Source organism: Mobula birostris, chromosome X, assembly GCF_030028105.1.
Source record: "Mobula birostris isolate sMobBir1 chromosome X, sMobBir1.hap1, whole genome shotgun sequence".
NCBI classification, from domain to species: domain Eukaryota; kingdom Metazoa; phylum Chordata; class Chondrichthyes; order Myliobatiformes; family Myliobatidae; genus Mobula; species Mobula birostris.
In genome coordinates this window covers 63057792-63084079 of record NC_092402.1, presented here as the reverse complement: position 1 = coordinate 63084079, position 26288 = coordinate 63057792, and the positions used below count along the sequence as shown (strand labels likewise).

Sequence of the window (26288 nt, the reverse complement as noted above, 5' to 3'; positions counted from 1 at the left end):
TTAGCGCCAGGAGGAAAGAGACTGGAAGGCAAGGCCCCTATCCTGGACTTTGTGGTCAGTGGTGTTGGCAAGGGAACTTGGGAGAGACAGGGGAGGAAGGGAGCTAGAACAAGTGGTTGGACAATGGGGGGGACAAGAGCAGAAGCAGAGCAGGGGTGGCAGCGTGAATGTGCCAAGGCGAGTGGTACCTCGGGTTTACTTGCTGTGCTGGTAGGAATAGCTTGCAGGTTCAGAGGACGTTTCCATAGCAACCTGCTGCTGCTGGCCACTGGTTTCCTGCAATGGGAAAAGATGAAGCTGTCATTCATACGGTAAGCCATCCAGTCTCGTTCACAGCTGTGACGGAGGGGAGGGAGGAAACGGTGAGTCAGAGGGAGATCTGAAGGATGATCACACTCTCACACAAACTAACACTTCCTCATACACACACACTCACCCGAACCAAGTATCCACACTCAGACTCACAAATCAGCATACACACTCACACATTCAATCATGCCAACACACTTACAATCATACCAATACACACTCACACACACAAACCAACAGTCACACTAAACAAGTATTCACACACACGGGCTCACAAACCAACACTTACGCTCACTCACTCATTCACATATTCACTCCCTCAGAGGGCAACACATATTCAAACCAACATCCTTACCCTTACACCAACATACTCACAATCAGTTTCTCCCACACACTCATTTCCACAGAAGCACACACATATGCAGGTTCTCACAGCCACCCACTCACAGTAGCACACACACATGCATTGCCAACAAGTACAGCCGCATACCGCACACATGCTCTCCACATACAAATCCACTAGGTATTCACACCCACACAGCAGCCACATACCCGTATATACACACACACACATCACAGCTATACCCCATACACACCTACGCACCCAGGGAGTGTGAAGAGAAACAAAATTAACTGAGTTAGCACAGCAGACATGGGTGTGATCAGGCACATGCGGAGCAATGCAAGGCTAAATTGCAAACATTTTTAAGCTAGGAATTTGATTAGTAAGGCAGATGAACCGAGTACAGTGATCAGCACATGGTAACATGATATCTTAGCAATCAGACACAGTTGAAAGAAGGGCCGGACTGCAGTTCAGGGTGTAGAAGCTTCATATGTGTCAGAGGAGGCTTTACAGTGTTGATTATGGAGTCCATTACTGATGTGTAAAGGGAGGATATCTGAGAAGGCTCTTCAAGGCCGTTTGGGTAGAGCTTGGGAACAAAACAGGAGATAAGGACAGCGTGGTAGTGTTGCGATTAGCGCAATCGCTTTACAGCACCAGTGATCACCGATCGGTATTTGATCCCTGCCACTGTATCTTACCCCCATGACCATGTGGAATTCCTCCCACATTCCAAAGATGTACAGTTAGGATTATTGTGGGCATACTATGTTGGCGCCAGAAACATGGCTGCTCAGCACAATCCTCGCTGATTTGATTTGATACAATCGACACATTTCACTGTGTTTTGATCTTTCAATGTACATCTGAGAAATAAAGCTAATCCTGTTTTTCATTAAAATCTTTAAATATACATCTAAATAACAGAGAAACGTAGCAGTAACAGGGTTGTAACAGTGGGGGGATTTCAAGTCTCCAGGGATTACCTCAATGTGAAAGGTATGGTGGGAGTGGAACTTTTAAAGTGCATGCAAGAGCTTTTCAAGGCAGTGTGTGGTTAGACCTAGTGGAAATACTAGACCGGTTCTTAGGGAATGACTGTGGGCAGCATTTCCAAGATAGTGACCAGAACTGTGTAGGTTTGTGTAGAGATGGTCTGGAAATTAAGACCCTGAATGGAGATGGTCAAGAGGAGGCTCACAAAGATTATCCTGGGACTGAAAGGGTTAACATATGAGGACTGTTTGATAGTTCTGGGACTGTACTCACTGGAGTTTAGAAGAATCGGGGGGGGGGAGGCGGGGGGGGGGGAGAATCTCATTGAAACCCGTCAAATATTGGAAGTTCTGGATAGAATGGATTTGGAGAGGGTATTTCCGGTAGTGAGTCTAGGATCTGAGAGAAGTCTCAGAATAAAGGGACATCCATTTAGAGCAGAGATGAGGAGGAACTTCTTCAACCAGAGGGTGGTGCATCTGTGGAATTCGTTGCCATGGAGGGCTATGGAGGCCAAGTCATTGGGTGTATACAAGGCCGAGATTAATAGGTTCTTGATTGGTAAGGGGGTTAAAGGTTATGGGAAGAAGGTGGGAGAATGTGGTTAAAAAACCAGCCATGATTGAATAGTGGAACAAACTTGATGGGCTGAATAAGGGGCTCCTATGTCTTAAGGTCTTACAGTCAGCATAGCTTCCTTTGGGGGAAGATCATGTTCTACTCATTTGATTAAAAATTTCACAGAGATAAGAAAACGTATTGAAGGGGGACAATGTGACTGATGTGGTAATCCATGGCAAAGATGGATTCAAAATTAGTTTGACAATAGGAGGCAGAGGATGGTGGTGAAAGATTGTTTCTTGTAATTAGAAGCCTGTGACCAGTGCTGAGGCCCTTACTGTTGGTGATATATAGTATATTAATGATTTGGATGTGCATGCAGGATGCAGATGCCACGATAGCCAGCAGTGTAGTTGCTAAACGGGGGGAGAAGATGGCCAGAGAAATGGCAAATGGAATTTAATTCTGATAAATGCAAGGTGGTGCACTTTGCGAGGATCATATAGGGTAGGACATATACAATGGATGGAAAGGCCTGGGGGAGTATTGAGGTTCCAAGTGGTGCACAAATCCAAGGATCCCTGAAGGTGGCAGCACAAGTGGATAATGTGGTGAAGAAGGCATATAGGATACTTGCTATCATTAGGCAAGGCAAAGAGCAGGGGGGTAATGGTACAATGTTATAAAAACACTGGTTAGGCCACAGCTGGTGTTCAGGTCACCACACTCTTGGAAGGACCTGCCTGCAATGGAGAGGGTGCAGAGGAGATCCACCAGGACATTTCCTGAGATGGAGTGATTTGGCTATCATGAGAGACTGGAGAGACTGGGTGTGTTCTCCTCAGAAATGTACATAATTATGAGGGGCATAGAATGGGTAGGTGGTAGGAAACTTTATCCAAAAGCAGGGGTGTCTAAAATCAGAGGGCATTGGTGTAAGATTAGAGTTCAGAGGTTGGATGGAAACTGAAGAGAGGGTGGTTGGAATTTTCGTCTGCATGGTAAATGGGATTAGTGTCCAAGGGTACTTGAATCTTAACAAGGACATGGTGGGCTGAAGTGTCTCTCTCTGCGTTGTATTACCATATGACACTTACGCACACACCCACACAAACACACTCACACCCCACACATACACACACACTCACACCCCACACATACACACACACTCACACCCATACAAACACACTCACACCCCACATACACACACTCACATCCCCACACAAACACACTCACACCCACACCTACACACACACTCACATACACACACACTCACTCACACCCACAAACACACTCACATTCACACACACCTCCACACCCACACATACACATCCACATCCCCACACAAACACACACACACCTACAGAAAAACCAAAGGCATATCCTTACTCCATATCTCAGACACTACACACCTACGCACAAACATCACACACACTGACACACCAGCTTGCAACAACATGCACAGCCCCAACCCCCACTGGCATACACACAAAGGCACATGCACATCATATATGTTCAAAAACACATATCCACGTGAACACACCACACACATGCTCACACTCTTACACATCACATCTGCACTCACAACACTCTTACACACACAACACACATGCAGACACACACACTGCACACAAGTACACACACACTCTCACACATCACACTCACTACACACACACAACCAAAGTTAATATTGCCAGAAGTAGGGTTCTCGGTTTGAGCAGTTTTACACAGTTCTGTCAGTACCTCCCTGCTAGTCTGGATGCTGTGGCGCCAGCCACAGCAGCATAAGGGCTGTGGGAGGATCCCGCTGCCTCTGACCTGGCTGCACAGGTCAGAGGTCACTGAAATGTCACCTCTGTGGGCCATGTTTATTGGCCACCCAAACTGACGTAACAGTGATCCGACATAGAAAGACCAAAAACACAACTTGCCAGCATGCCAAAGTGCTTCACAGCCAACGCTATACTGAAGTGTAGTCACTGTTGTAATGTGAGAAACCCAATAGCCAATGTACAGCAAGATCCCACCAAAGGTAATCCAACAACAACCGGGGAATCTGTACTTTGGTGATGCTGATTGCTGGCACTCCTACAAGAAAGTTCCTACTTTTAAAACAGCATCGTAGGATCTTTTGTTTTACCTGAGAGACCTTCAGTTTACCCTCCCTTCCAGGGGGCCACACTTACAGAGGTACAGCACCACATTAACAGCATCAGGAGTTGGGAGGTGGACGTGAACCCACGATCCCCATGACTCAGAGCTAGCGCAACTCCATTGCACTACCATCAGGGATCCCTTTGCAGGCGTGGGCTTAAATCATCCACCGTTCTGCAACTCACATCCAGGAGGGCAAGGGATGCAAACGTTACAGGCTTTGCCTAAATTATACTTAACAATACTTGAGGGGCAGGTACATGAATGAGAGGGATATGGCCCAAATAGGATGAGCTGAGAGGGCTTCATGCTCAGCATGGAATGGTTGGGCCAAAGGGCTTGCTTCTGTGCTGTATTATTCTAAGACTGTGTAGCCCCTGTGTAACCTGTGAAGTCTGGGAAGGTGCCTATCACAGAGGGTGGAAGACTACAAGCCATAAGCACTCGGGCCGTGCTCACTCTGAATGAACCAGGGTCTCTTTATTGCAGGTTAAGCTGCAGTGCTGGTTTCAAGCACCCTGGTGTTGAGAGGGCACAGTGGCTGCAGGAAGTAGATGTCAATGATGGATCAGGAGGGGCGAGAGATGAGAAACGGTGAACAGAGACCTGAAGACAGCAGAAGGTAACGATTCAAGGACAACTTGCCATTCGGTCAGGGAAATGCGACATTTGGGATCACCCCAGCAACAGAGCTGGTATGGGTATAATGGCACAAATGGCCGCCTCACAAGACAAGGTGATGAGTGGTCTTACCTCAACAGATACGTTGGAGGGAGGCATTGGGTTGTACTGGGGAATGTACGTCCCTTGTATTGCCGTGGTGGCTGGCATGTACTGGAAAACCATGCAGAAACAAGCTGGTTAGTACAAGAAATTTGAGGAAAGAAACGTCCTTAGAACCATCCCTGTTTCTCTCTTGTGGTTAAATAGTCAACACTGAAGCACATTACATTGGACCCTGTGGTGTCCCACTGGGAGTGAATACCAGCACAAAGCTCTACCTTTACCTCAGCGGTAAAGGGGCAGAAAGGCAAAGTAAAAGTAACTTGAATTTTTTTGGCAAATACCTACACGTTGATCCTCTCCAATTTTTAGAGGTGCGCCATACCTATTTGGATGCACCACAGCTTGCTACAGCAACTTCTCTGCCCGAGACCACAAGTGTAGGGTTCTCATTAATATTAGCTGGACTGTTAACTGCTGAGCAAGGGGTTCGCTGTAACAGCAATATTTGGGTTATACTATGTGATAATGGAAATTGTATTCATTTGCTAGCCAATGGAAGTCATGTTATGTTATCTTGTATATGTGTGCTGAGTTGAGGAGCGCGGGCTTTTTCGGGAGGCAAGCAGAGAGGACGGATGTGTGAGGAACGGACAGCGGTTCCAGAGCAGCAGATACCGGACTTCGGGGGTTCGGATGGTGGCCGGAGTCTCGGAAGGACGTTGTGGATGGAATCAGAGGCGTGAGCTCCAACGTATTAAAATATTATGTGCACAAGGCTGATAAATTACTTAAGTGGCACCTTTTCTTTTAGTTGTTGCTACTAACCCATCACCAAAATTTGCTATAAAGTATAATTCTTTACTCGCACTTGGTATATTGTTTGATATTTGTGTCTTGGCTGATCATTGGGCGACTCACACTGTATCCGCACCAAATCATTTGCACTGTTTAGCAGGGTCGACGGCTATTCACCCTAGGCAACGGGAGTCAGTTGGGGCAAAGGCCGTTACATTGTGGGGGCTCGTCCCGCGGATTTGAATTCTGTCGGATACAGGGTAAGTCGCCCGGGTTAAATTAGAAGAGATGGACACAGATAAGATTGAACTTTGGTGTGAGATCAAGGATGTCCCGGTTAGTCATGCCTGTGTATTAAGTGGGGTGGATATACGTACCCCAGATGATGTGTTAATTCGATGTTTGAATATGGTCAGAGCTATCGGTAAGGTTGAGATTGTAAGCAGAAGGATTGGTAAAGCGGGCGACTCAGCCTTTGTGTTGATACAGACGGGTGCTGACGTCAAGGAATTGGACTGCCCCAGTCTATCGGTGACGTAGTGAGGCGGGGCCATGGAGCGTGCACGCTGTCACGGAGGAAGGGTCTGAAGAGACACAAGAGGAGTTGCCCGAAGCTAGGGGCGGAGATTTTAGAGAGCGGGTCCAATCGTTTTTGAAGGATGAAGGAAGGGAGCGGTCAGATTTGGAGAATGTAATTAGTTCTCATTCCCCACAGAAGGGGGAGGGCTCTGAGTTGGCCTCAGCCATTAACTCTTTGGTGAACTGGGAAGAATTTTCTCAGGGAGGACCCCTATCCCTGATGGAGAGGATGATTACGAGTCCTGGGTAGAACATATTTCTCAGTTGCTAGGTGAGTGGCAGTGTTCTGAGGAGGAGAAGCGGCAAAGATTGGGGGACAGTTTGAGAGGGGCGGCAGCTGAGGTGGTAAAAGGGGTGAGAGTTAACCAGCCCCTGGCTTCTTGGAGGGAGTGTCTAGTCATCCTAGAGGAGGCATTTGGGCTGACGGGAAACCTGGTGGAGCTTTTAGTGGGGATTCAGAATCTGCATCAGGAGAAAGGGGAAAAGCTTTCTGAGTATCTTCTCCAACTAGAGCGTAGGCTAAATTGCTTGAGGCGCCGGGGGGTCACTTTGGGGAATGACGTGAATCGGATAAGGATCCACCAGGTAGTCAAGGGCACGCGGAGGCATGATGCGATCGCTACGAGCCTCCGGCAGCCCCGTAGAGCGCGTTTCCTGCGCGCCCCCACCCCCCCGTCTTTTGTTCAGTTGCTCAGAGAGCTAAAGGAGGAGGAGGACGAATTGGAAGTGGAAGAAGGCTCCGGTAACAAGGTGCAGTCCTCAGTAGTAGCACCTTGTGGTGAAATGACCGGCACCAGCTCCACGCAGGAGACACAAAAGGGGGTTGCGACAGGTGGGGTCCCTCCGCGGTAGGGGACTAGCATAGAAGGCCCTTCCCAGAAGGGATGGACGGCACTGAGGCCAGGCAGAGGCTGGGGTCCTGCGAGGCGAGGCATGTGCTATAACTGCGGGGACGAGGGGCACTTCAGGCGGGAATGTGAACGGCAGGGAGCCCTCGGAGGGAGAGCCCCCGGGTGTCCCAGCAGGAAGGAGGGGTCGGGAAACTTAGAAGAGACTCAGTGAGGGAACGGACTGGAGTCTCTGGGAAAATACGTTCCCAACAATGTGCCGTGGGACCTTCGAAGGGAAGAGATCCTATCCCAGAAGGATTGATGGGACCCCAATCCAACGTGTCGATACGGATAGAGGGGATAGATGCAAAAGCCATACTCGACACTGGGTCGCAGGTCACATTACTGTACCAGTCGTTCTACGATCAGTATCTGGCGCATTTACCCCTGACACCTTTCAATGCACTGGAAATTTGGGGTATTAGTGATGGTGATTACCTGTACAATGGCTATTTGTCTGTGAAACTGGAGTTCCTGGAAGCTGAGGTGGGGGTGTCTGAGGCTCATGAGGCCCTGGTACTGGTTTGCCCAGACCCCGGTGAGACTGAGGGTGTGTCAATTGTGGTGGGGACCAACACCCCTATTGTGCGGAGACTCCTGGGAGCCTGTAAGGAGAAGGTGGGTGAAGACTTTTTGGAGACCCTGTCAGTGCACCCAGTGTTCCGAGCTGCTTTTGAGGAAGCGTGGGGTTGCCCTGGGCTGGACGCGACGGGTGAACAAGGCACTGTGTGGTGTGCCCAGTCGAAGCCCAGGGTGGTGCGGCCGGGTGAAGTAGCGAGAGTGATGGGGATCCCTAGATTCCCGGGGGTGCCTGAGGGTGAAGCCCTTCTAGCGGACATCCCGGAGGTTCTTGAGGGGGAGTTGAGATTCCCTGCTGGGGTGCTGGTGAGACCTGAGTTTCAGAGGTCCTCGGTGGTACAGGCACGCAGGCTAGTGGTGATCGTCAGGAACACTACTGCACCGGAGGTCACTTTTAAGCGAGGGATGCCTCTGGTGCATTTGTTCCCGGTGACGGTGATGTATAGCGCCCCCGTGAGGCTAGTTGGGGGAGAGCTGTCGGGAAAAAGGCCTAAGTTGACCGCTGAAGCTTTTAACTTTGGGGCATCACCTGTGCCGGAGGGTTGGAAGCGGAGGCTGGTGGAGAAGATGTTGATTGATGATGACAGATGTTTTTTCCCTTGATGAGTTTGATGTGGGTTGTTCCAGGAGCACTCGCCACACCATACGGGTGACTGAGGATACTTCGTTTAGAGAACAATCACGGCGACTGGCCCCTGCAGATGTGGAAGACGTGCGGCAGCATTTGGGCAAGTTGGAGGAAGCCAGGATCATCACAGAGTCCCGAAGTCCGTATGCGTCTCCTATCGTACTGGCCCGGAAGAAGAATGGGAAGGTTCGTATGTGTGTGGACTATAGAACATTGAACAGGCGCACGGTCCCCCGGGTGGAAGATGCGCTGGCCTGTCTGAATGAGGCGAAGTGGTTTAGCGTGCTGGATTTGAGGAGTGGGTACTACCAGATCCCGATGAGTGAGGCCGATAAGGAGAAGACGGCCTTCATTTGCCCTTTGGGCTTTTACCAGTTCGAAAGGATGCCCCAGGGCATATCGGTGGCCCCTGCCACCTTCCAGAGGGTCATAGAGAAGACAGTGGAGGATATGAACCTGCTCGAAGTGTTGGTATATTTGGATGACCTCTTAGTATTTGGATCCACATTGGAAGAACACAAAGCGAGACTAATGAAGGTGCTCAACCGGCTGAAGCAGGAAGGGTTAAAACTTTCCCTGGACAAGTGCTAGTTCTGCCAGATGTCTGTTAGCTATGTTGGACACGTCCTCTCGCGGAATGTAGTAGCTACAGACCCGGCTAAGATCGAACCAGTGACCACCTGGCCGAGGCCCCAGACCGTGAGTGCTCTGCACTCGTTCCTAGGGCTCTGTGGATACTATCGGAGATTCGTGAAGGGCTATGCCAAGGTGAGTCATTCCTTGAACCAGCTTCTGTGTGGCTACCCTCCCCTGGGACAGAGAGGGAAAGGGAGGAAAGGACGGGAGGTGGGGGCATACTTGAAACAATCAGAGCCCTTTGGACAGAAATGGGATGACAAATGTGAAGCAGCTTTCCAGTCACTGAAGGAGATGCTGACTCAGGCACCGGTGCTGGCTTTTGCGGACCCTGATTGCCCTATGTGCTACACACTGACGCCAGTCATGAGGGGTTAGGGGCTGTTTTATATCAGGATCAGGATGCTGGCCTGAGGCCTGTAGTGTTTGTCAGCCGGAGTTTGTCACCTTTGGAGAGAAACTATCTCACTCACAAGTTGGAGTCCCTCGCGTTGAAATGGGCGGTGGTGAATAAGCTGAGTGACTACCTCTACGGGGCCAAGTTTGAGGTGAGGACAGACAACAACCCGCTCACCTACATCCTGACCTCAGCAAAACTGGATGCCATAGGCCATCGGTGGCTGGCAGCTTTGTCTGTATATGATTTCAGCCTGAAGTACCGGCCGGGGAGCCGAAATGTCGATGCGGATGCTTTGTCCCGACAGGGGCATGAGAAGCTGGGGAAGGACAAGGAGTGGGAGCGTGTTCCTGCATCCAGGGTGAAGGCAATGTGCCAGTTTGCTATCATCATGCAGGCTGAGGAGAAGGAGAGGCCAGATTGAGCAGTGGACTCATTGGGGGCATCCGATGGCGCCCTGCCCCTAGTGTACTGTGACATGACTGCTCTGAAGACCACACAGCTGCCAGGGTTAAACCCTGGGGAAGTGGCCGCTGCTCAGCAAGATGACCTGGACATTGGCCCTGTCTGGCATGCCGTGGCAGAGGGGGATGTGACACAGGCGGAGAAGGCTAAGCACGGTTCAGTGTCCTTGTTACTGAGAGAATGGCGTCGGTTGAGGTTGCAGAACCAAACGTCACTCACAGACCGACCTCTGCGTTGGCAGCTGGTCCTGCCGGAGAAGTATCGGAAGGCTGTGTTGAAGTCCCTCCATGATGACTCTGGACATTTGGCTGTGGAAAAGACCTATGGATTGCTCAAGGATGCGTTTTACTGGCCCCGAATGAGGACAAAGGTTGAAGAGTACTGCAAGTCCTGCATTCGTTGCATACGACGGAAGACGCTGCCAGGCAGGCTGCCCCTTTGTCCCACTTGCAGAGTGCGGGGCCTTTGGACCTGGTGTGTATGGATTTCCTGTCCATAGAACCTGATGCCAGCAACACGGCGAATGTCTTGGTCATTACAGACCACTACAACAGGTATGCTCAAGCTTTTCCTACCAAGGATCAGAGGGTGACTACAGTGGTGAAAGTGCTATGGGAGACGTATCTTGTGCACTACGGCCTTCCTCGGCGGATACGTAGTGACCAGGGACGAGACTTTGAGAATAAGCTCATCTATGAGTTATTGGGCATGCTGGGGGTTGAGAAATCGAGGACCACACCCTCAATCCGCGGGGCGATCCCCAACCAGAAAGGTTCAATCGGACGCTGCTAGACATGCTTGGGACTCCAGAGATCAGCAAAAAGAATCAATGGAGTTGACATATCGGGCATCTGTCTCACTGTTACAACTGTACATGCAATGAAGCTACTGGTTACTCGCCCTATTATCTTATGTTTGGGTGCGAGGCAAGGTTGCCCATTGACCTTTGTTTCCGGACTGATGCCGTGTCGCCGAGGCCTTACTTGAAGTATGTGCCTGATATAAGGAAAGAACTGAAAAGAGCTTATGAGTTGGCTGGGGAGGCAGCCGCCCGGCAGAATCGGGGAAATAAGAGGAGGTATGACCAGAAGGTAGAGTTCTCTCAACTCCGACCTGGAGACCGAGTTGTCATCAGGAATCTGGGATTACCAGGAAAACACAAGCTGGCTGATTGCTGGGCAGCCACACCCTATGTAGTGGAGAGTCAGATGCCAAACCTACCGGTTTTCCGGGTGCGGCCCGAGGATGGAAAGGGGCCTGTCAAGATTCTCTATCGGAATCACCTGTTGCCTCTGGGGCAAGATGTGCAGGTAGAGCAGGAGCCTGAAGAGGTGGCTGCACCCAATACCAGGACTCTGCGTCCCCGCAGGGAGGAGGACGTGCCTACCCCGGGAGAGACGGGCCCGAGCCCAGCCCCTGTGAGGGATACTGATTTGGAGGATGATGACTGGGATGGTTGGTACATTCTGCCGTACACTGATGCTCCTGTGATGGAGGAAGAGACTCCTGGCCTTTCCCCCACTGGTTAGAAAGGGTAAGAGAGGCTAGTGAGGGGCAGTCCATGGTACCACAGGGAGTTGAAGGAGAGGATGTAGGGCCTGAACCAGAGATAGAGGGTTCCGAGGTGCAGAGGGGCTTGGGTGACCGCTCGGGGGAGGGTTCGCTTCGTAGTTTCAAAGGGTCCACTGTAGTGTCTGAAGCAGAAGAGTTAGACGAGGGGGTACGTAGGTCTCAGAGAAGTTGGAAACCCCCAGAGATGTTGGCCTATGTAGCACCCAAGGAACAAGGTGTGATCTCTACTATTTTAGGGAGTCAGATCACTGCTTTCTGCACGTGGATTGGGCTGTGTGTTCTGCAGGAAGGGATGGTGAATTATCTGAACGTCATGAGGGCATGATTTATTTTGGTGGGGGGAGAATGTAGGGTTCTCAGTAATATTAGCCGGACTGTTAACTGTTAATCACTTATTACCAAAATGGCTTCTCGTACTGTTAATTGCTGAGCAAGGGGTTCTCTGTAACAGCAATATTTGGGTTATACTATGTGATAATGGAAATTGTATTCATTTGCTAGCCAATGGAAGTCATGTTATGTTATCTTGTATATGTGTGCTGAGTTGAGGAGCACGGGCTTTTTCGGGAGGCGTGCGGAGAGGTCGGATGTGCGGGGAACGGACAGCGGTTCCAGGGCGGCGGATACCGGACTTGAGGATTTGGATGGTGGCCGGAGTCTCGGAAGGACATTGTGGATGGAATCAGAGGCGTGAGCTCCGACGTATTAAAATATTATGTGCACAAGACTGATAAGTTACTTATGTGGCGCTTTTTCTTTTAGTTGTTACCCATCACCAAAATTTGCTATAAAGTATAATTCTTTACTCGCACTTGGTATATTGTTTGATATTTGTGTCTTGGCTGATCATTGGGCACCTCACACCATATCCGCACCAAAGCATTTGCACTATTTGGCAGGGTTGACGGCTATTCACCCTAGGCAACGGGAGTCAGTTGGGGCAAAGGCCATTACACAAGAAACTGTAGAGAGTTGTGGACACAGCTCAGTGCGTCACAGAAACCAGACCCCCATTCATGGACTCTGTCTACACTTCCTGCTGTCTCGGTAAAGCAGCCAACATAATCAAACACTCCTCCCATCCCAGACATTCTCACTTCTTCCCCCTCCCATCGGGCAGAAGATAAAAAATCCTGAAAGCACGTACCACCAGGCTTACGGTCAACTGCTATCCTGCTGTTACAGACCTATCGTATAACAAGATGAATTCTTCACCTCATAATCTACCTCATCGTGGCCATTACCCTATTGTTGGCCTGCACTGCACTGTCTCATAACGGTAACAATTTATTCTGCATTCCATTATTGTTTTCCCTTGTACTATCTTGATGTGTTGATGTGGTGAAATGACCTGTAAGGATGGCATGCAAAACAAGTTTTGCTCCAAAGAGAAAAGTCTTAGCTCACTTAACCTTCTCTCATAATACGTGCTCTTTAATCCAAGCAGTACCCTGTAAATCTCCTCTTCAGTCTCTCTAAAGATTCCACCTTTTCCTATAATAAGGTGATAATAACACCTGTTCTGTTCTGAGGTTGCTCATGTTTAACATGCTGCACATCTCATGACCTTAGCGCTAAGTGGAGGGAACTTTGGTTGGATTTCCCCCTCCCCTGGTCAACACTGGTTGGAGGTTGGCAGCTGTCAGCAGGTGTGAGCTTAGTTGATATTGTTGGTTGAATGTTGGGGGACAGGACTGACCATCATAACAATGGCTGCTCCTGTACTCACTTGTGACTTTGAAAGAGCTTCAATGGCCTTCATAAATCAGGCTTGATGAAGGGTCTTGGCCCAAAACGTTGACTGTACCTCTTCCTATAGATGCTGCCTGGCCTGCTGCGTTCACCAGCAACTTTTATGTGTGTTGCAGTAATTCCAGCATCTGCAGATTTCCTCGTGTTTGCGCCATTGAGAATGAGATGGGATGTTATGTTGAAGTTGTACAAGACTTTGGTGAGGCCAAATTTAGAGTATTGTATGCATTTCTGGTCACCTATCTACAGGAAAGACATCAATAAGATTGAAAACGTGCAGAGAAAATTTACAAGAATGTTGCTGGGATTTGAGGACTTGAGAAGGTTGACCAGGTCAGGACTTAATTCCCTGTAGCACAGGAGAATGAGGGGAGATCTTATAGAGATATACAAAATTATGAAGCATATAGATAGGATGAGTGCCTACAGGGTATTTCCCCATAGAGTGAGCGTGGAACTAGAGGCCATAGGTTTAGGGTGAAAGGTGAAATATTTAAATATTTAAGGGAACTTCAGTGGGCAGTGCGAGTTTAATTTTAATATTTAAGAGAAGTTTAGATAGGTGCTGATTGATGGAACCCGGCAGAATAACAGTTCGGCATGGACTAGAAGGGCTGAAGGGCCCGTTTGTGTGCTTTAGCACTCTATGACTCTAACCCTCTCCGCTTTCTGCCCCTTTCCCACACCACCCCTCTCCCTGCATCCTAGAGAACAGCCAAGGTCACTTGCAACAAACATGAGAGCTAATGTTTGAGACCTTCACCATCAACATTACTCAGAGACATGCTACACATTGTAAAACCTTGAATAACACCAAAGAAACTGCTTTCAGTTGAGCTCTACACTCACTTGTCCCTACGCTCCCAGATAACCGCCAAGGTGGGCCGTACTTACCGTGCCAGTGCTGCCCAGGGAGAGGTGACTAAGCTGTTGGGTTAATGGTCCCATCATTGACGTGGGTTGGATCGACATGGTGTGGTCCATTGTGGGGGTTATTACTGTTCCCTTCAAAAATAAACGGCACAGTTAAGCACTTTCTGGTTTCTCATTCTGCCTGAGATGTTAACATGGGGACAAGACTTCCAGAACTCAGGCCTTGTGCCTGAGTTCAACAGTGAATGGTGAATTAGGCAGAGGAAGTCATACTGATAGCTGAGCATCAAAGAGATGACACCCTCCCTACTGTATGTTCCCAGTAAAGTCCTTGTGCACTTCACTTTAATGTCTCCCCAATATTTGTCCTCAGATTCTCTCTGCTCCCCTTTAAGAACTGCCCATTTAAAACCTCCTTACTGTTTCACCCAACACCTCTCATCCTTACTCACCAACAATTACTCACTGTGTCTCCGTATCCCCTACTTAGCAAGCTGACCCCCGCGTAGGATAAAGGGCAGAATTTGTCACCAATCTCTCCTGGTTCAGAAAGAGGCTGGAAAGCAAGGTAAGGATGGGTGGGAAGTCTGCTGAGATCCTGGCCCCCTATGGTGTCTGCTGGGCAGCTCCTCTAGCTGAAACGGGCATAGCAGGCAACAAGCAGAGTGCCAGAGGTCATCGAGAAAGGCAGCAGCACCATCGCGGTTAAAAAGAAAGGAGAGCGCGAGGAGACTTAATGGTAGAAACGTTACTATTGCTAATGATAATGGTAGACCCTTAACGTTTGACAGAAGCCGGAAACTGAAGGAGGAACACAGATAAAAGAAAGCTTACCATAGGCTGCATAAGATATGATTGATGGTGCATCCAGGAGGGGTTATGGACCTGTGTGTGCCACAACACAAGAGAGCAATCAACAACAGCCTGCATTCATATATCACTTTAATGCTTTGTAGTTATTGGCTTAAAGCGCGTGGAAGCTACTGAAGCCAGCACTTGATGTCCATCTCGAATTGCTTCCAAACTGAAGGCTGTTAAAGTACTAACCGCATTGGTGGATGTAGAGTTACAAAGAGGGCAATGGCAGATTTTCCCTCCCTGAATGGCATCAGTGGACCTGATGAACTTTTAATCACACTTCAGTATCATCACTAAAATGACAAGTTTTCTTTAAAAAGATGCCATAAAATTAACTAAAATTCAATACCATGACTTACTTTAATTTCAGATTTATTCAATACATAAATTTAAATTCCCAACTACCACGGCAGGATTTGAACTGATGCCTCTGGGTCAACAGGCCAGAACTCTTGCTGCTATTTCAGTACCTTAACCATTGTGCGGCCAGATACTGAACTACAGTAAAACATCCCAAGTCAATTCACAGGAGTCTTGTCAAGGAGAATTTTGACAGAAAGCCACAGAATGAGATTATAATTTAAATATCAGCACTAAAAGTTTGGATGATGAGGTAAGTTTTAGGAATCAACAAAAGGGAGGAAAAAGAAAGAGGCAGAGAGATTAGGGAGCTTGGATCTAAGCGGTTGAAAGCTTAAGACCATAAGACATAGGAGTAGAATTAGACCATTCCGCCCCTCGAGTCTGCTCTGCCATTCCATCATGGTTGATTTATTATCCCTCGTAATCCCATTATCACGCCTTCTCCCTGTCACCTTTGATGTCCTTACTAATCAAGAACCTATCAACCTCCACTTTAAATATACCCAATGACTTGACCTCAACAGCCGTCTATGACAATGAATTCCACAGATTCACCACCTTCTGGCAAAAGAAATTCCTCCTCAACTCTGTTGTCTATCTTGAATTGCCTCCAAACTAGAGGCTGTTAAAGTACTAACCACATTGGTGGATCTGGAGTTACTCTAGGAAAATGGAAAATGGCAAATGGCAAAAACCATGCTGACTTCATCATGTGCCTCCAAAAACCCTGAAACCTCATCTTTATTAATGGATTCCAACATCTTACCAGCCACTGAAGTCAGGTTAGTGATTCTTGAAAGATCATTACTAATGCCTCTACAATCTCTTCAGCTACTTTTTCCAGAACTCTGGGATGTAGTCCATCTGGTCCTGATGACTTGTCTATCTTCAAAACTTTCAGCTTCCTAAGCACCTTCTCCTTAGTGATAGCAACTACACTCACTTTTGCCCCAACACTCAACTTTCTGGCATTCTGCTAGCGTCTTCCACAGTGATTACTGACGCAAAATATTTATTCAGTTCATTCGCCATTTTTTGTCCCCCATTACTACCTCACCAGCGTCATTTTCCAGCAGTCCAATATACATTCTCACCTCTCTTTACTCTTTATATATCTGAAAAAACCTTTGGTATCTGTTTTTATATTATTGGCTAGTTTACCTTCATATTTCATCTTTTCTCTCCTTATAGCTTTTTTAGTTGCTTACTGTTGGTTTTCATAAAGCCTCCCAGTCCTCTAACTTCCCATTAGTTTTAGCTGTATTATATGCTCTCTCTTTTCCTTTTATGCTGTCTTTGACTTCCCTCATCAGCCATGGTTGCCTCATCCTCTCCTTAAGATACTACTTCTTCTTTGGGATGTATCTATTCTGCGCCTTCTGAATTGCTCCCAGAAACTCCAGCCATTGCCGTTCTGCCATTATCCTTGCTAGTGTCCCCTTCCACTCAACTTTGGCCAAATGCTCTCTCATGCCTCCATAATTCCCTTTGCTCCATTGTAATACTGACACACTTGATTTTAGCTTCTGCCTCTCAAACTGCAGGGTGAATTCTATCATGTTATAATCACTGACTTCTAAGGGTTCCTTTACCTTAAGGTCACTCATCAAATATGACAGACCTGCTAGTGGTGGAGCGAATATCTTCAAGGATGAGCAAGAAGTCAGAATTGGAGGAAGGTAGAGTTCTCAGAGGATATGTTACTTTATTTAGAGATACAGCACGGAACAGGCCATTCCGGCCCTTCGAGCTGCGCCACGCAGCAACCCACCAATTTAACCTTAACCTAACCACGGGGCAATTTACAATAACCAATTAACCTACAAAATGGTACGTTTTTAGACTGTGGGAGGAAACGGTAGGGTCTTTTAAGAGACTTTTAGATAGGTACATGGAGCTTAGTAAAATAGAGGGCTATAGGCAAGCCTACTAATTTCTACGGTAGGGACATGTTCGGCACAACTTTGTGGGCTGAAGGGCCTGTATTGTGCTGTAGGCTTTCTATGTTTCTAAACTGGAGTACCCGGAGGAAACCCATGTGCACACGGAAAGAAACATACAAACTTGCTTACAGAGGACTCCAGAATTGAACTCCGACGTCCCGAGCTTTAATAGCACTATGCTAACAGCTATGTTACTGTGGCGTCCCATTTAATAGATTATTGCACAAAAACTCTCTTTTAAACAGTTTAAATTCCCATAGGCCTGGTAGCATTTGAACTTAAGCCACCAGGCCACAAGTCAACTAAATTGGCAACCACCACGTCAATGCAAATGCCATTTTTTGGAAGAGGTACAAAAGCAGTCCTGTTAGATGTTATGAAACCCAGTGATGCAATTCAAAGAAAAACTAGAACATTTATGAAAATTTCTTGTGATGTTTTGCTGTCACTCTTTTGTTATCCTTACAAGTCTTTTAAAAAGCAACTCGTGTGTCACTTTGAACTTAAAATTTGTTTCACCTTCCACCTCTACCCTTTCCAAGTCTGATAATACAGTTGACAACTCTGGCGGGTCCCAGCGATGTGATCACATGACTTTCCTTCCTTTGACCCCTCCTCTAAAGCCAGTTCCTGTCCTCCTTGCCACCTCAACTGGAAAGGGAAAAGAGACTGTCGAATTCAACAGGTTAACATAGAACTCTACAACCAATGACAGATCCTTTGGCCCACAATGTTGCACTGACCTACATAAACCTATTTCACAATCAATCCAACCCATCCCTCCTACACAGCCCATAACCCTCCACTTTTCTTTCATCTATGAACCTACCGAACAGCCATCGTCCCCATGCCGAAGAAGCCTTCAGGATCCTGCCTCAACGACTACCGTCCTGTTGCTCTCACATCCATCATCATGAAATGTTTCGAGATGCTTGTCATGAGGCATATAAAGACCCTGCTGCCCCCCTCACTGGACCCCCTGCAGTTCGTGTATTGTCCCAACCGCTCAACAGACGACACCATTGCCACCACCCTCCACCTGGCCCTCACCCACCTGGACAAAAAAGACACATACATTTCAATGCTGTTCATAGACTTTAGTTCAGCATTCAACACAATCATTCCTCAGCACCTGATTGGAAAGATGAAACTGCTGGGGTGAACACCTCCCTCTGCAACTAGATCCTGGACTTCCTGACTGGGAGACCTCAGTCAGTCCAGATCGGGAGCAGCGTCTCCAACACCATCACACTGAGCACGGGGGCCCCCCAGGGCTGTGTGCTCAGTCCACTGTTGTTCACTCTGCTGACCCACGACTGTGTTGCAATACACAACTTGAATCACATCATCAAGTTTGCCAATGACACGACTGTGGTGGGTCTCATCAGCAAGAACAATGAGTCAGCATAGAGAGAGGAGGTGCAGCAGCTAACGGACTGGTGCAGAGCCAACAACCTGTCTCTGAGTGTGAACAAAACAAGAGATGGTTGTTGACTTCAGGAGAGCACGGAGTGACCACTCTCCGCTGAACATCGACAGCTCCTCTGTTGAGATCATTAAGGGCACCAAGTTTCTAGGTGTTCACCTGGCAGAGAATCTCACCTGGTCCCTCAACACCAGCTCTATAGCCAAGATAGCCCAGCAGCGTCTCTACTTTCTGCGAAGGCTGAGAAAAGTCCATCTCGCACCCCCATCCTCACCACATTCTACAGAGGATGTATCGAGAGCATCCTGAGGAGCTGCATCACTGCCTGGTTCGGGAATTGCACCATCTCGGATCGCAAGACCCTGCAGCGGATAGTGAGGTCAGCTGAGAAGATCATCGAGGTCTCTCTTCCCGCTATTACAGACATTTACACCACACGCTGCACCCGCAAAGCTAACAGTATTGTGAAGGACCCCACGCACCCCTCACGCAAACTCTTCTCCCTTCTGCCATCTGGCAAAAGGTACCGAAGCATTTGGGCTCTCACGACCAGACTGTGCAACAGTTTCTTCCCCCAAGCCATCAGACTCCTCAATACTCAGAGTCTAGACTGACATCTACATCATTTATTATTATATTGTAATTTGTCCTCTACTGTGCCTATTGTCTTGCTTATTAATTATCGTACTGCCCTGCACTGTTTTGTGCACTTTATGTAGTCCTGTGCAAGTCTGTAGTCCAGTGCAGTTTTTATGTTGTTTTTACGTAGTCTAGTGTAGCCTTGTGCTGTCTCACATAGTCTAGTGTAGTTTTGTGTTGTTTCATGTAGCACCAGGGTCCTGCAGGAATGTTGTTTTGTTTTTACTGTGTACTGTACCAGCAGCTTATGGTCGAAATGACAATAAACTTGACTTGACTTAAATGTCCCTAATGTACCTGCCTCTACCACCACCCCCAGAACTCCATTCCAGGCACCCACCACCCTCTGTGTAAAAAATCGAACTCTAGCATCTCCCCTAAACCTTCCTCCACTCACCTTAAATGGATGCCTCTGGTACTGGCCATTGCCGCCCAGGGAAAAAGGTTCTAGTTGACCATACTATGCTTCTTTCTATGCATATCTATCAAACTGCCTCCCATCCTCCTTTGCTCTGAAGAAAAAACACCTAGATATTCTCTAATCTCGGCAGTATCCTGGTAAATCTTCTCTATACCCTCTCTAAAGCTTCAACATCCTTCCTATAATGAAGTGACTGGAAATGAATGTATTACTCCATGTGTGGTCTAACTAGAACAGCAACATTACCTCATGGCTCTTGAACTCAGAACTCTGACTAATGAAGGCCAGGATACCATAAGCCTTCTTAAGCACCCTGTCAACTTGCGCGACAACTTTGAAGGATCTTGACTGAGAGCCACGCAGTCTTTGTTCCTGATCTCCAATGGTTACAAAACTAATAAATGATATTGCTTATTGATTTTTTTAAGTTCTTTTCTTCAGAGCTCCTTGCATAATTATCCTGGATTTGCATGTAAAAGGACCCTAGAGGTTGCATGGCAACATTTCCTGCCTTTTCACAAGGTTAACTCCAAGCACTCACCTGAAATGAGGAAACAGGTGAGGTGATGTAGGGTGTAATAGATGTCTGTGCGATCATCCTGTTAGGCGCAATACTGTATGGACTGGAATAAAATCTAGAGCAAAACAGAAGACAGACAGGCTTGAGGCATTGGTAATCACTTAATTGCTAAGCTACTCCTTATCCAGTCCTTTGATCTAGTTTCTCTCCATTGCCACTCCATGACAACCAACTCCTGGCCTGCTTTTACTGGCTGACCCCTCAGTAAGTCATTCAATGATAGGCTACAAAGAAATATAAATGCAATGAAGATGAGTTAAATTTAATAATGACCACTTTTGGGCCATTTTGTGTCACTTATTTTCTGAATCAGAATCACATTTATTACCTCTGACTTATATAACATGAAATCTGTGACTCTGCAGCAGCAGTACAATGCAAAGACGTAAAGCGACTATAAATTACAAAATTAAATAAGTAGTTTTAAAAAATGGAATAGAGAGATAGGGTTCATGGACCGTTCAGAATTTTGATGGTGCAGGGGAAGAAGCTGTTCCTAATCACTGAGTGTGGGTCTTGTCAGGGTGCTTTATGTCAGGGCTGGCTCTTGCAACCCCGACACTATTCCCCTGTCTTAGCCACGTTATGATGTTACTCCTTGTGCAATGCTCAACATGCTTTTAAAACGCACAACACTGAATTGGAAACCAGAAAGGTAATTAAACTACTCACCCACACTTTAGGTTCTCCCCACCCTCTGCACTAACATCACTCACCAAACAATCCCTCAGGTAGCTCCATCCCCCAGATCGGTAACCCACTAATCCCTTGCCCGAGAGCTGAGCAGGATGGAAATTCAGCACTCCACAAGGGGCAGATGTCACAAAAATTCACCCCTCCCCCTACTTGAGGACCAACCTAGAACACTCCTTTTGGAAGCAATCTCCAGCCAAGGCAGAAGAAGGGAGAACACCTCAGAGAAATTCTGTATTTATTTAGGACCCCACAAGTCTGGCTGTGATGAGAGGGTGTTCCTTGGAGGCCCCTCTGGGGCAGGTGGGTGAAGGGGTAGGAGTGCAGGATCTTATTCACCCTCTGTAATTGGGGAATGGGGTCAAAGTGACTGAAGAGGTGGGAAATCTCTGAAGCTCAAGTGCGAGAGTTATTACAGAAGAGACAAATCTACTTACTCGTTTTGCAAAGCAGTGGTTGGGTCATAGGTCAGTGTCATTGTACCCTGAAAGAATAAATCAGTAATAATTATCTTAATAACAGGGCACATAGCAGGTAGCAATTCCTCTTATTCCAAAGTCAAAATCGAGTTTATTATTGTACATGTGTGCATAGGTGCAGTGAAAAACTTACTTGAAGCAGCATCACAGGCACAGAGCATCAGATAAGCAGCATCCACAACAATTAAACATTGTGTACAAGTTGTACACAATATTTGCAAGAAAGAACACAATTACAACAAAGAAAGTCAATTTTTTGTGCAAAGTGATCAAAGTTGTCATAGGGTTGCAATACAGAGGTAGTAATTAGGAATGTGCCCGTTGGTTTGAGAATCGAAATCCTAAACCTGGTGATGTGGGACTTCAGGCTTCTGTACCTCCAACCTTAAAATATTAAATCTTCTTATATAATGTATTGCAAGGTAGTCCAATGTCACAATAGCATGACTGCAGTGGATAACTATGGAGCTCTTCAGAACTTGTACCAACTCCTTCACAACAAACTAACAAGCATCATAACATATGTACAATGACATCCCAGATGTGACTTACCTACATGTCTAATGCTAAATACAACTACACTTAGAACAGGACAGAGACACATGAGCAAAAATAAACTAACTGCTGGAGGAACTCAATGGGTCAGGCAGCATTGGTGGAGGGAAATGGACAATCAATGTTTCTGGACCAAAAGAGTGCAAAGAAGATTTTTGAAAATGTTGCCAAGACTTGATGGTCTGAGTTACAGGAAAAGGTTGGGTGGGCTAGGACTGTGTTCCTAGGAGTGTAGGAGACTGAGGGGTGATCTTACAGAGGTGTATAAAATCATGAGGGCTTAGATAGGGTGAATACACACAGTCTTTTTCCCAGAGAAAGGGAATTGAAAACAAGAGGGCACTGATTCAAAGTAAGAGGGGAAAGGTTTAAAAGGGATCTGAGGGGTAGTTTTTCACACCGGAGGACGGTGTGTATTCAGTGCAACATGAGATGGCCCCATCACCCACAGGTTCTGAAAGAGCCACTCGCATCAGGAATTTGGTCAGGGGGACAACAATAACAACCTGCATTTCTTTAGTGGCTTTAATATGTAGTCAGCCTTCACTTGTTTAGTATTTATGCATCTAGAGTTCTCATGGGGTGTACGGGGTGTCAAGGGAAGGGTAGCCCCACTGGTAAGGGGGCCTGTCATGTCCAACCTGGGGCAGCTCACTCACCTTTGGTCCCCACCGGACACTCACTTCTAACCTGTGGCTCCAAGTAGCTGTTTGCATGTGACAGCGGCCACAGCCCAGTGCACCGCTTTGACAAGCGGGCTAAGCCAGGTGAGGGCAGCCAGTGGCCTCATACCCTGGTGAGAAAGGGACGTGCCTGTCCTAGCATGTGAAGTCAGCTCTGGTGGACTGGGTGAATGCAGTCAACAATCAGGAAGGTGATACTGCAACACTCCGTGGAGAGGGAAGGGCATGACAAGGCACAGAAGACGTCATGGTTATCCACTGCAACCAAGGAAGACCCCAGTTTGTGATGCTTGCTCATACCACTGGACCCGGACTTCCGAGGTCAAGAGAGTGGAACCACCCGAGTGCAACAGCATTTCCACTTTAAAAACTCTCCCGCACAGGTTTCACTGTCATCGGATATGACAGACAACCATCAGAGTTCTCATGAAAATGGCAAGAAAGCTAGTCAGCCAAAGTCTCCTCAGGCTTCAGTTTTGACTCACAAAAGCTCTGATGAACCTGATGAAATGCCATTCAAGTATCCAGAACACAGTAAATACATTACACTGATTGTCAGGCAGTTAGAATGAAGGGACTACTTTAAGTGGTAATCTAACCCAGGTTAACCTATATAGCTTGAATAAAATTGTTTTTTTCAGTAAGATAAGCTCAACTAGTGAATTTTATTTCAAGTGTTATGCAAAACAAATATAAAGAGACATATTTAGAGTATTGATGTTGATACATGAGGGACTTGCAGCTGTCGGTTGATGAGCAGCAAGATCCACTGAAGATTTAGGATATGATAGTGAGTGCAGTCATTCATTTGATTTATTTTTACCATATTTTACAATATTATAGAAATACAGCAATAATAATAGCTCTAAAATGCAGAATCACAGTGCAATGCATTGTTATTTTAAAGGGTAAGGAGATGACATATAGTCAGCCTATTTATTTGAAGGTTTATGAATAGAATACCAGTGTGTGATTTACAGTAATAGTTCTATGAGCAATTCTCATGCATGCAATGACTTCCATTCCCCATGGGTGCCAAATGGCCGAGAGTTTTCTGTAGTAAATCATCCAGGGTGTTTCTTTGGAGCATTATCAGACAGAATTGAACTCCGAGCCATAGAAGGGGACTCTGAGACAAATAACGAAAAGCTCAATCAAAAAGGCAAGCTTTGAAGAGTTTCCTAAAAAGGTGAGAAGGGGCAGCACCACAGCTTGGCGGCCCAGGCCACTGAAAGTGCAGCTGCTAACAGTGGCGCAATTCAATTCAGGGAGGATAAAACAGCTAGAATTGGAGGAAGGTACTGATCTCAGAGAATTGGAAGAAATAACAGAAACGGGAACAGGTGAGACTGGGAAAAAATTTGGAGAGGAGGATGGGAATTGTGGAATCAGAGGGGCTTCTTAACAGGCAGTTGGTGCGTTTCAGTAGACATGAGGTGGTGGGCGAATAGTGGGGTGGGGAAGGATATGAGGTTGGAAAAGGGCAGCAGTTAAAGAATAAACCGAACTCTATGAAGTGGGGGGAGTAAGAGAGCCTGCATAAATAATATAGGTCAGCAACATGTGCCTGTTCTAGGGTCAAGAGGGGGTGGCGAGAGAACTTCTGTTGCTGCAGACTTGCCTCGCACTACCCTTGCAGTGGCTGAAGGAACCTGGGAGGGTGGGTGGGGAACAGATGCAAGCAACGCTCCTTACCGGCTCTCCGTCTCTGGGCCAGGCTCTGCCATTCTGCAGGTACTTGTTCTGATTCTGTCGTTTCTTCTGTCCACCATCTGCAAACTTGCACAGCAGAGGTTCTGAAGGAGCTGCAAGGACAAAGAGTGTTGGCAAACATGCTGGAAGACAGGAGGCACTTGTGCAAACAGGCCTCCCCAACCCCTCATCCCACACTGCCCCGTGATCTTAAATATGAGCCTACTATCTCCGCTCCACCCTAACCGCAATGGGTGAAATGTATTTGAAATTGACTCACCTGGAACTCCTGGCTGCATCTTAATGAATTTCCCGTTGAAATGAGCAATGATTGCTTCACACTTCTCTGTTGATTCCATCCTACGCAAAATAACAATTCAATAGCATAAGGTTGACTAGGACACCCTTTACAATATTTTTTAAACAGGGAGTAAATTCAGAAATCAGAGCTGCAAAGGGACTTGTGAGTCCTCGTGCAGGATTCTCTAAAGTAAGGAAACCAAATGCAATGTTAGAGTTCATTTCTAGAGGACTAGAACATAAAAGCAAGGACCACACTTGGAGTATTCTGAGCAGTTTTGGGGCCCTTATCTAAGAAAAGATGTGCTGGCATTGGAGAGGGTCCAGAGAAGATTCACCAGAATGATCCCAGAAATGAAAGGGTTAATGTATGAGGAGCGTTTGATGGCTCTGGGCCTGTACTCACTGGACTGGACTTTAGAAGAAGGCGGCGGGGGGGATGGGGACGGACTCATTGAAATGTATCGAACATTGAAAGGCTTAGAGTGGACATGGAGAGGATGTCTCCTATAGTGGGAGAGTCCAGGACTAGACGGCAGTCTTAAAATACAAAGACATCCTTTTAGAATAGAGATGAGGTGGAATTTATTTCACTACAATCTATGGAATTTATTGCCACACGATTTTAACATAACATCCCAACTCCTGTACTCAATACATTGATTTGCGCAAGCCAATATGCCAAAAGCATTCTTTACGACTTTATCTACTTGTGACGGCACTTTCAAGGAATTTTGGATCTGTATTCCCAGATTCCTTTGTTCTTCCACATTCCTCAGTGCCCTACCCTGGTCTGTCCTACCGAAGTGCAACACCTCACACTTCTCTGCATTAAATCCCATCTGCCGTTTTTTAGCCCAATTTTCCAGCTGGTCCAGATCCCAATGCAGGCTTTGATAATCTTCCTCACTGTCCCCTACACCCCAAATCTTGCTGTCACCCACAAATTTGCTGATCCAGTTTATCACGTTCACAAACAGATCATTTATTTTTTAATTTATTGAGATACAGCATGGAATAGGCCCTTCTGGCCCTGCAAGCCGCACCGCCCAGCAATCCTTTAATTTATTCCTAGCCTAATCATGGAACAATTTACAATTACCAATTAACCTACCAACTGGTACGTTATGGCACTCCACTAGTCACAGACCTCCAGTCAGAGAGTCAACCATCTACTACCACTCTGACTTCTCTCAAAACCAATGTCTAATCCAATTTGCTACCTCATCTTGAATATCGAGTGACTGAACCTTCTTGACCAGCCTTCCTTGCGGGACTTTGTCAAAGGCCTTGCTAAAATCTATATAGACAACATCCACTGCCTTGCCTTCATCAACTTTCCTAGTAACTTCCTTGAAAAACTCTAAAATTGGTTAGACACGACCTACCATGCACAAA

At 47.0% G+C, this 26288-nt stretch overlaps 2 protein-coding genes across 12 annotated transcripts in view; one reads left to right on the top strand and one right to left on the bottom strand.

The window, feature by feature from the left end:
* The window catches only part of smarcd1 (SWI/SNF related BAF chromatin remodeling complex subunit D1), a 108680-nt gene extending 102757 nt beyond the window's left edge, over positions 1-5923 (top strand). Inside the window, exon 14 of the transcript XR_011883927.1 lies at positions 4856-5923. The gene's annotated coding sequence lies outside the window, so the exon portion shown is untranslated. The remainder of the gene's footprint in view (positions 1-4855) is intronic.
* LOC140191795 (RNA-binding motif, single-stranded-interacting protein 2-like) overlaps positions 1-26288 on the bottom strand; it is a 269357-nt gene that overhangs the window by 15872 nt on the left and 227197 nt on the right. For 8 of the 11 annotated variants that reach the window (XM_072249556.1, XM_072249557.1, XM_072249562.1 and 5 more), the window contains 8 exons: positions 24871-24950; positions 24594-24703; positions 21619-21665; positions 20450-20543; positions 15093-15143; positions 14280-14390; positions 5120-5200; positions 189-276 (listed from right to left, as the gene is read on the bottom strand). In XM_072249556.1, coding sequence (XP_072105657.1) covers positions 196-276; positions 5120-5200; positions 14280-14390; positions 15093-15143; positions 20450-20543; positions 21619-21665; positions 24594-24703; positions 24871-24950 — 655 coding nt within the window. In that variant the 3' untranslated portion in view covers positions 189-195. The remainder of the gene's footprint in view (positions 1-188; positions 277-5119; positions 5201-14279; positions 14391-15092; positions 15144-20449; positions 20544-21618; positions 21666-24593; positions 24704-24870; positions 24951-26288) is intronic. The other 3 variants (XM_072249564.1, XM_072249565.1, XM_072249566.1) reach the window with 3 other exon arrangements.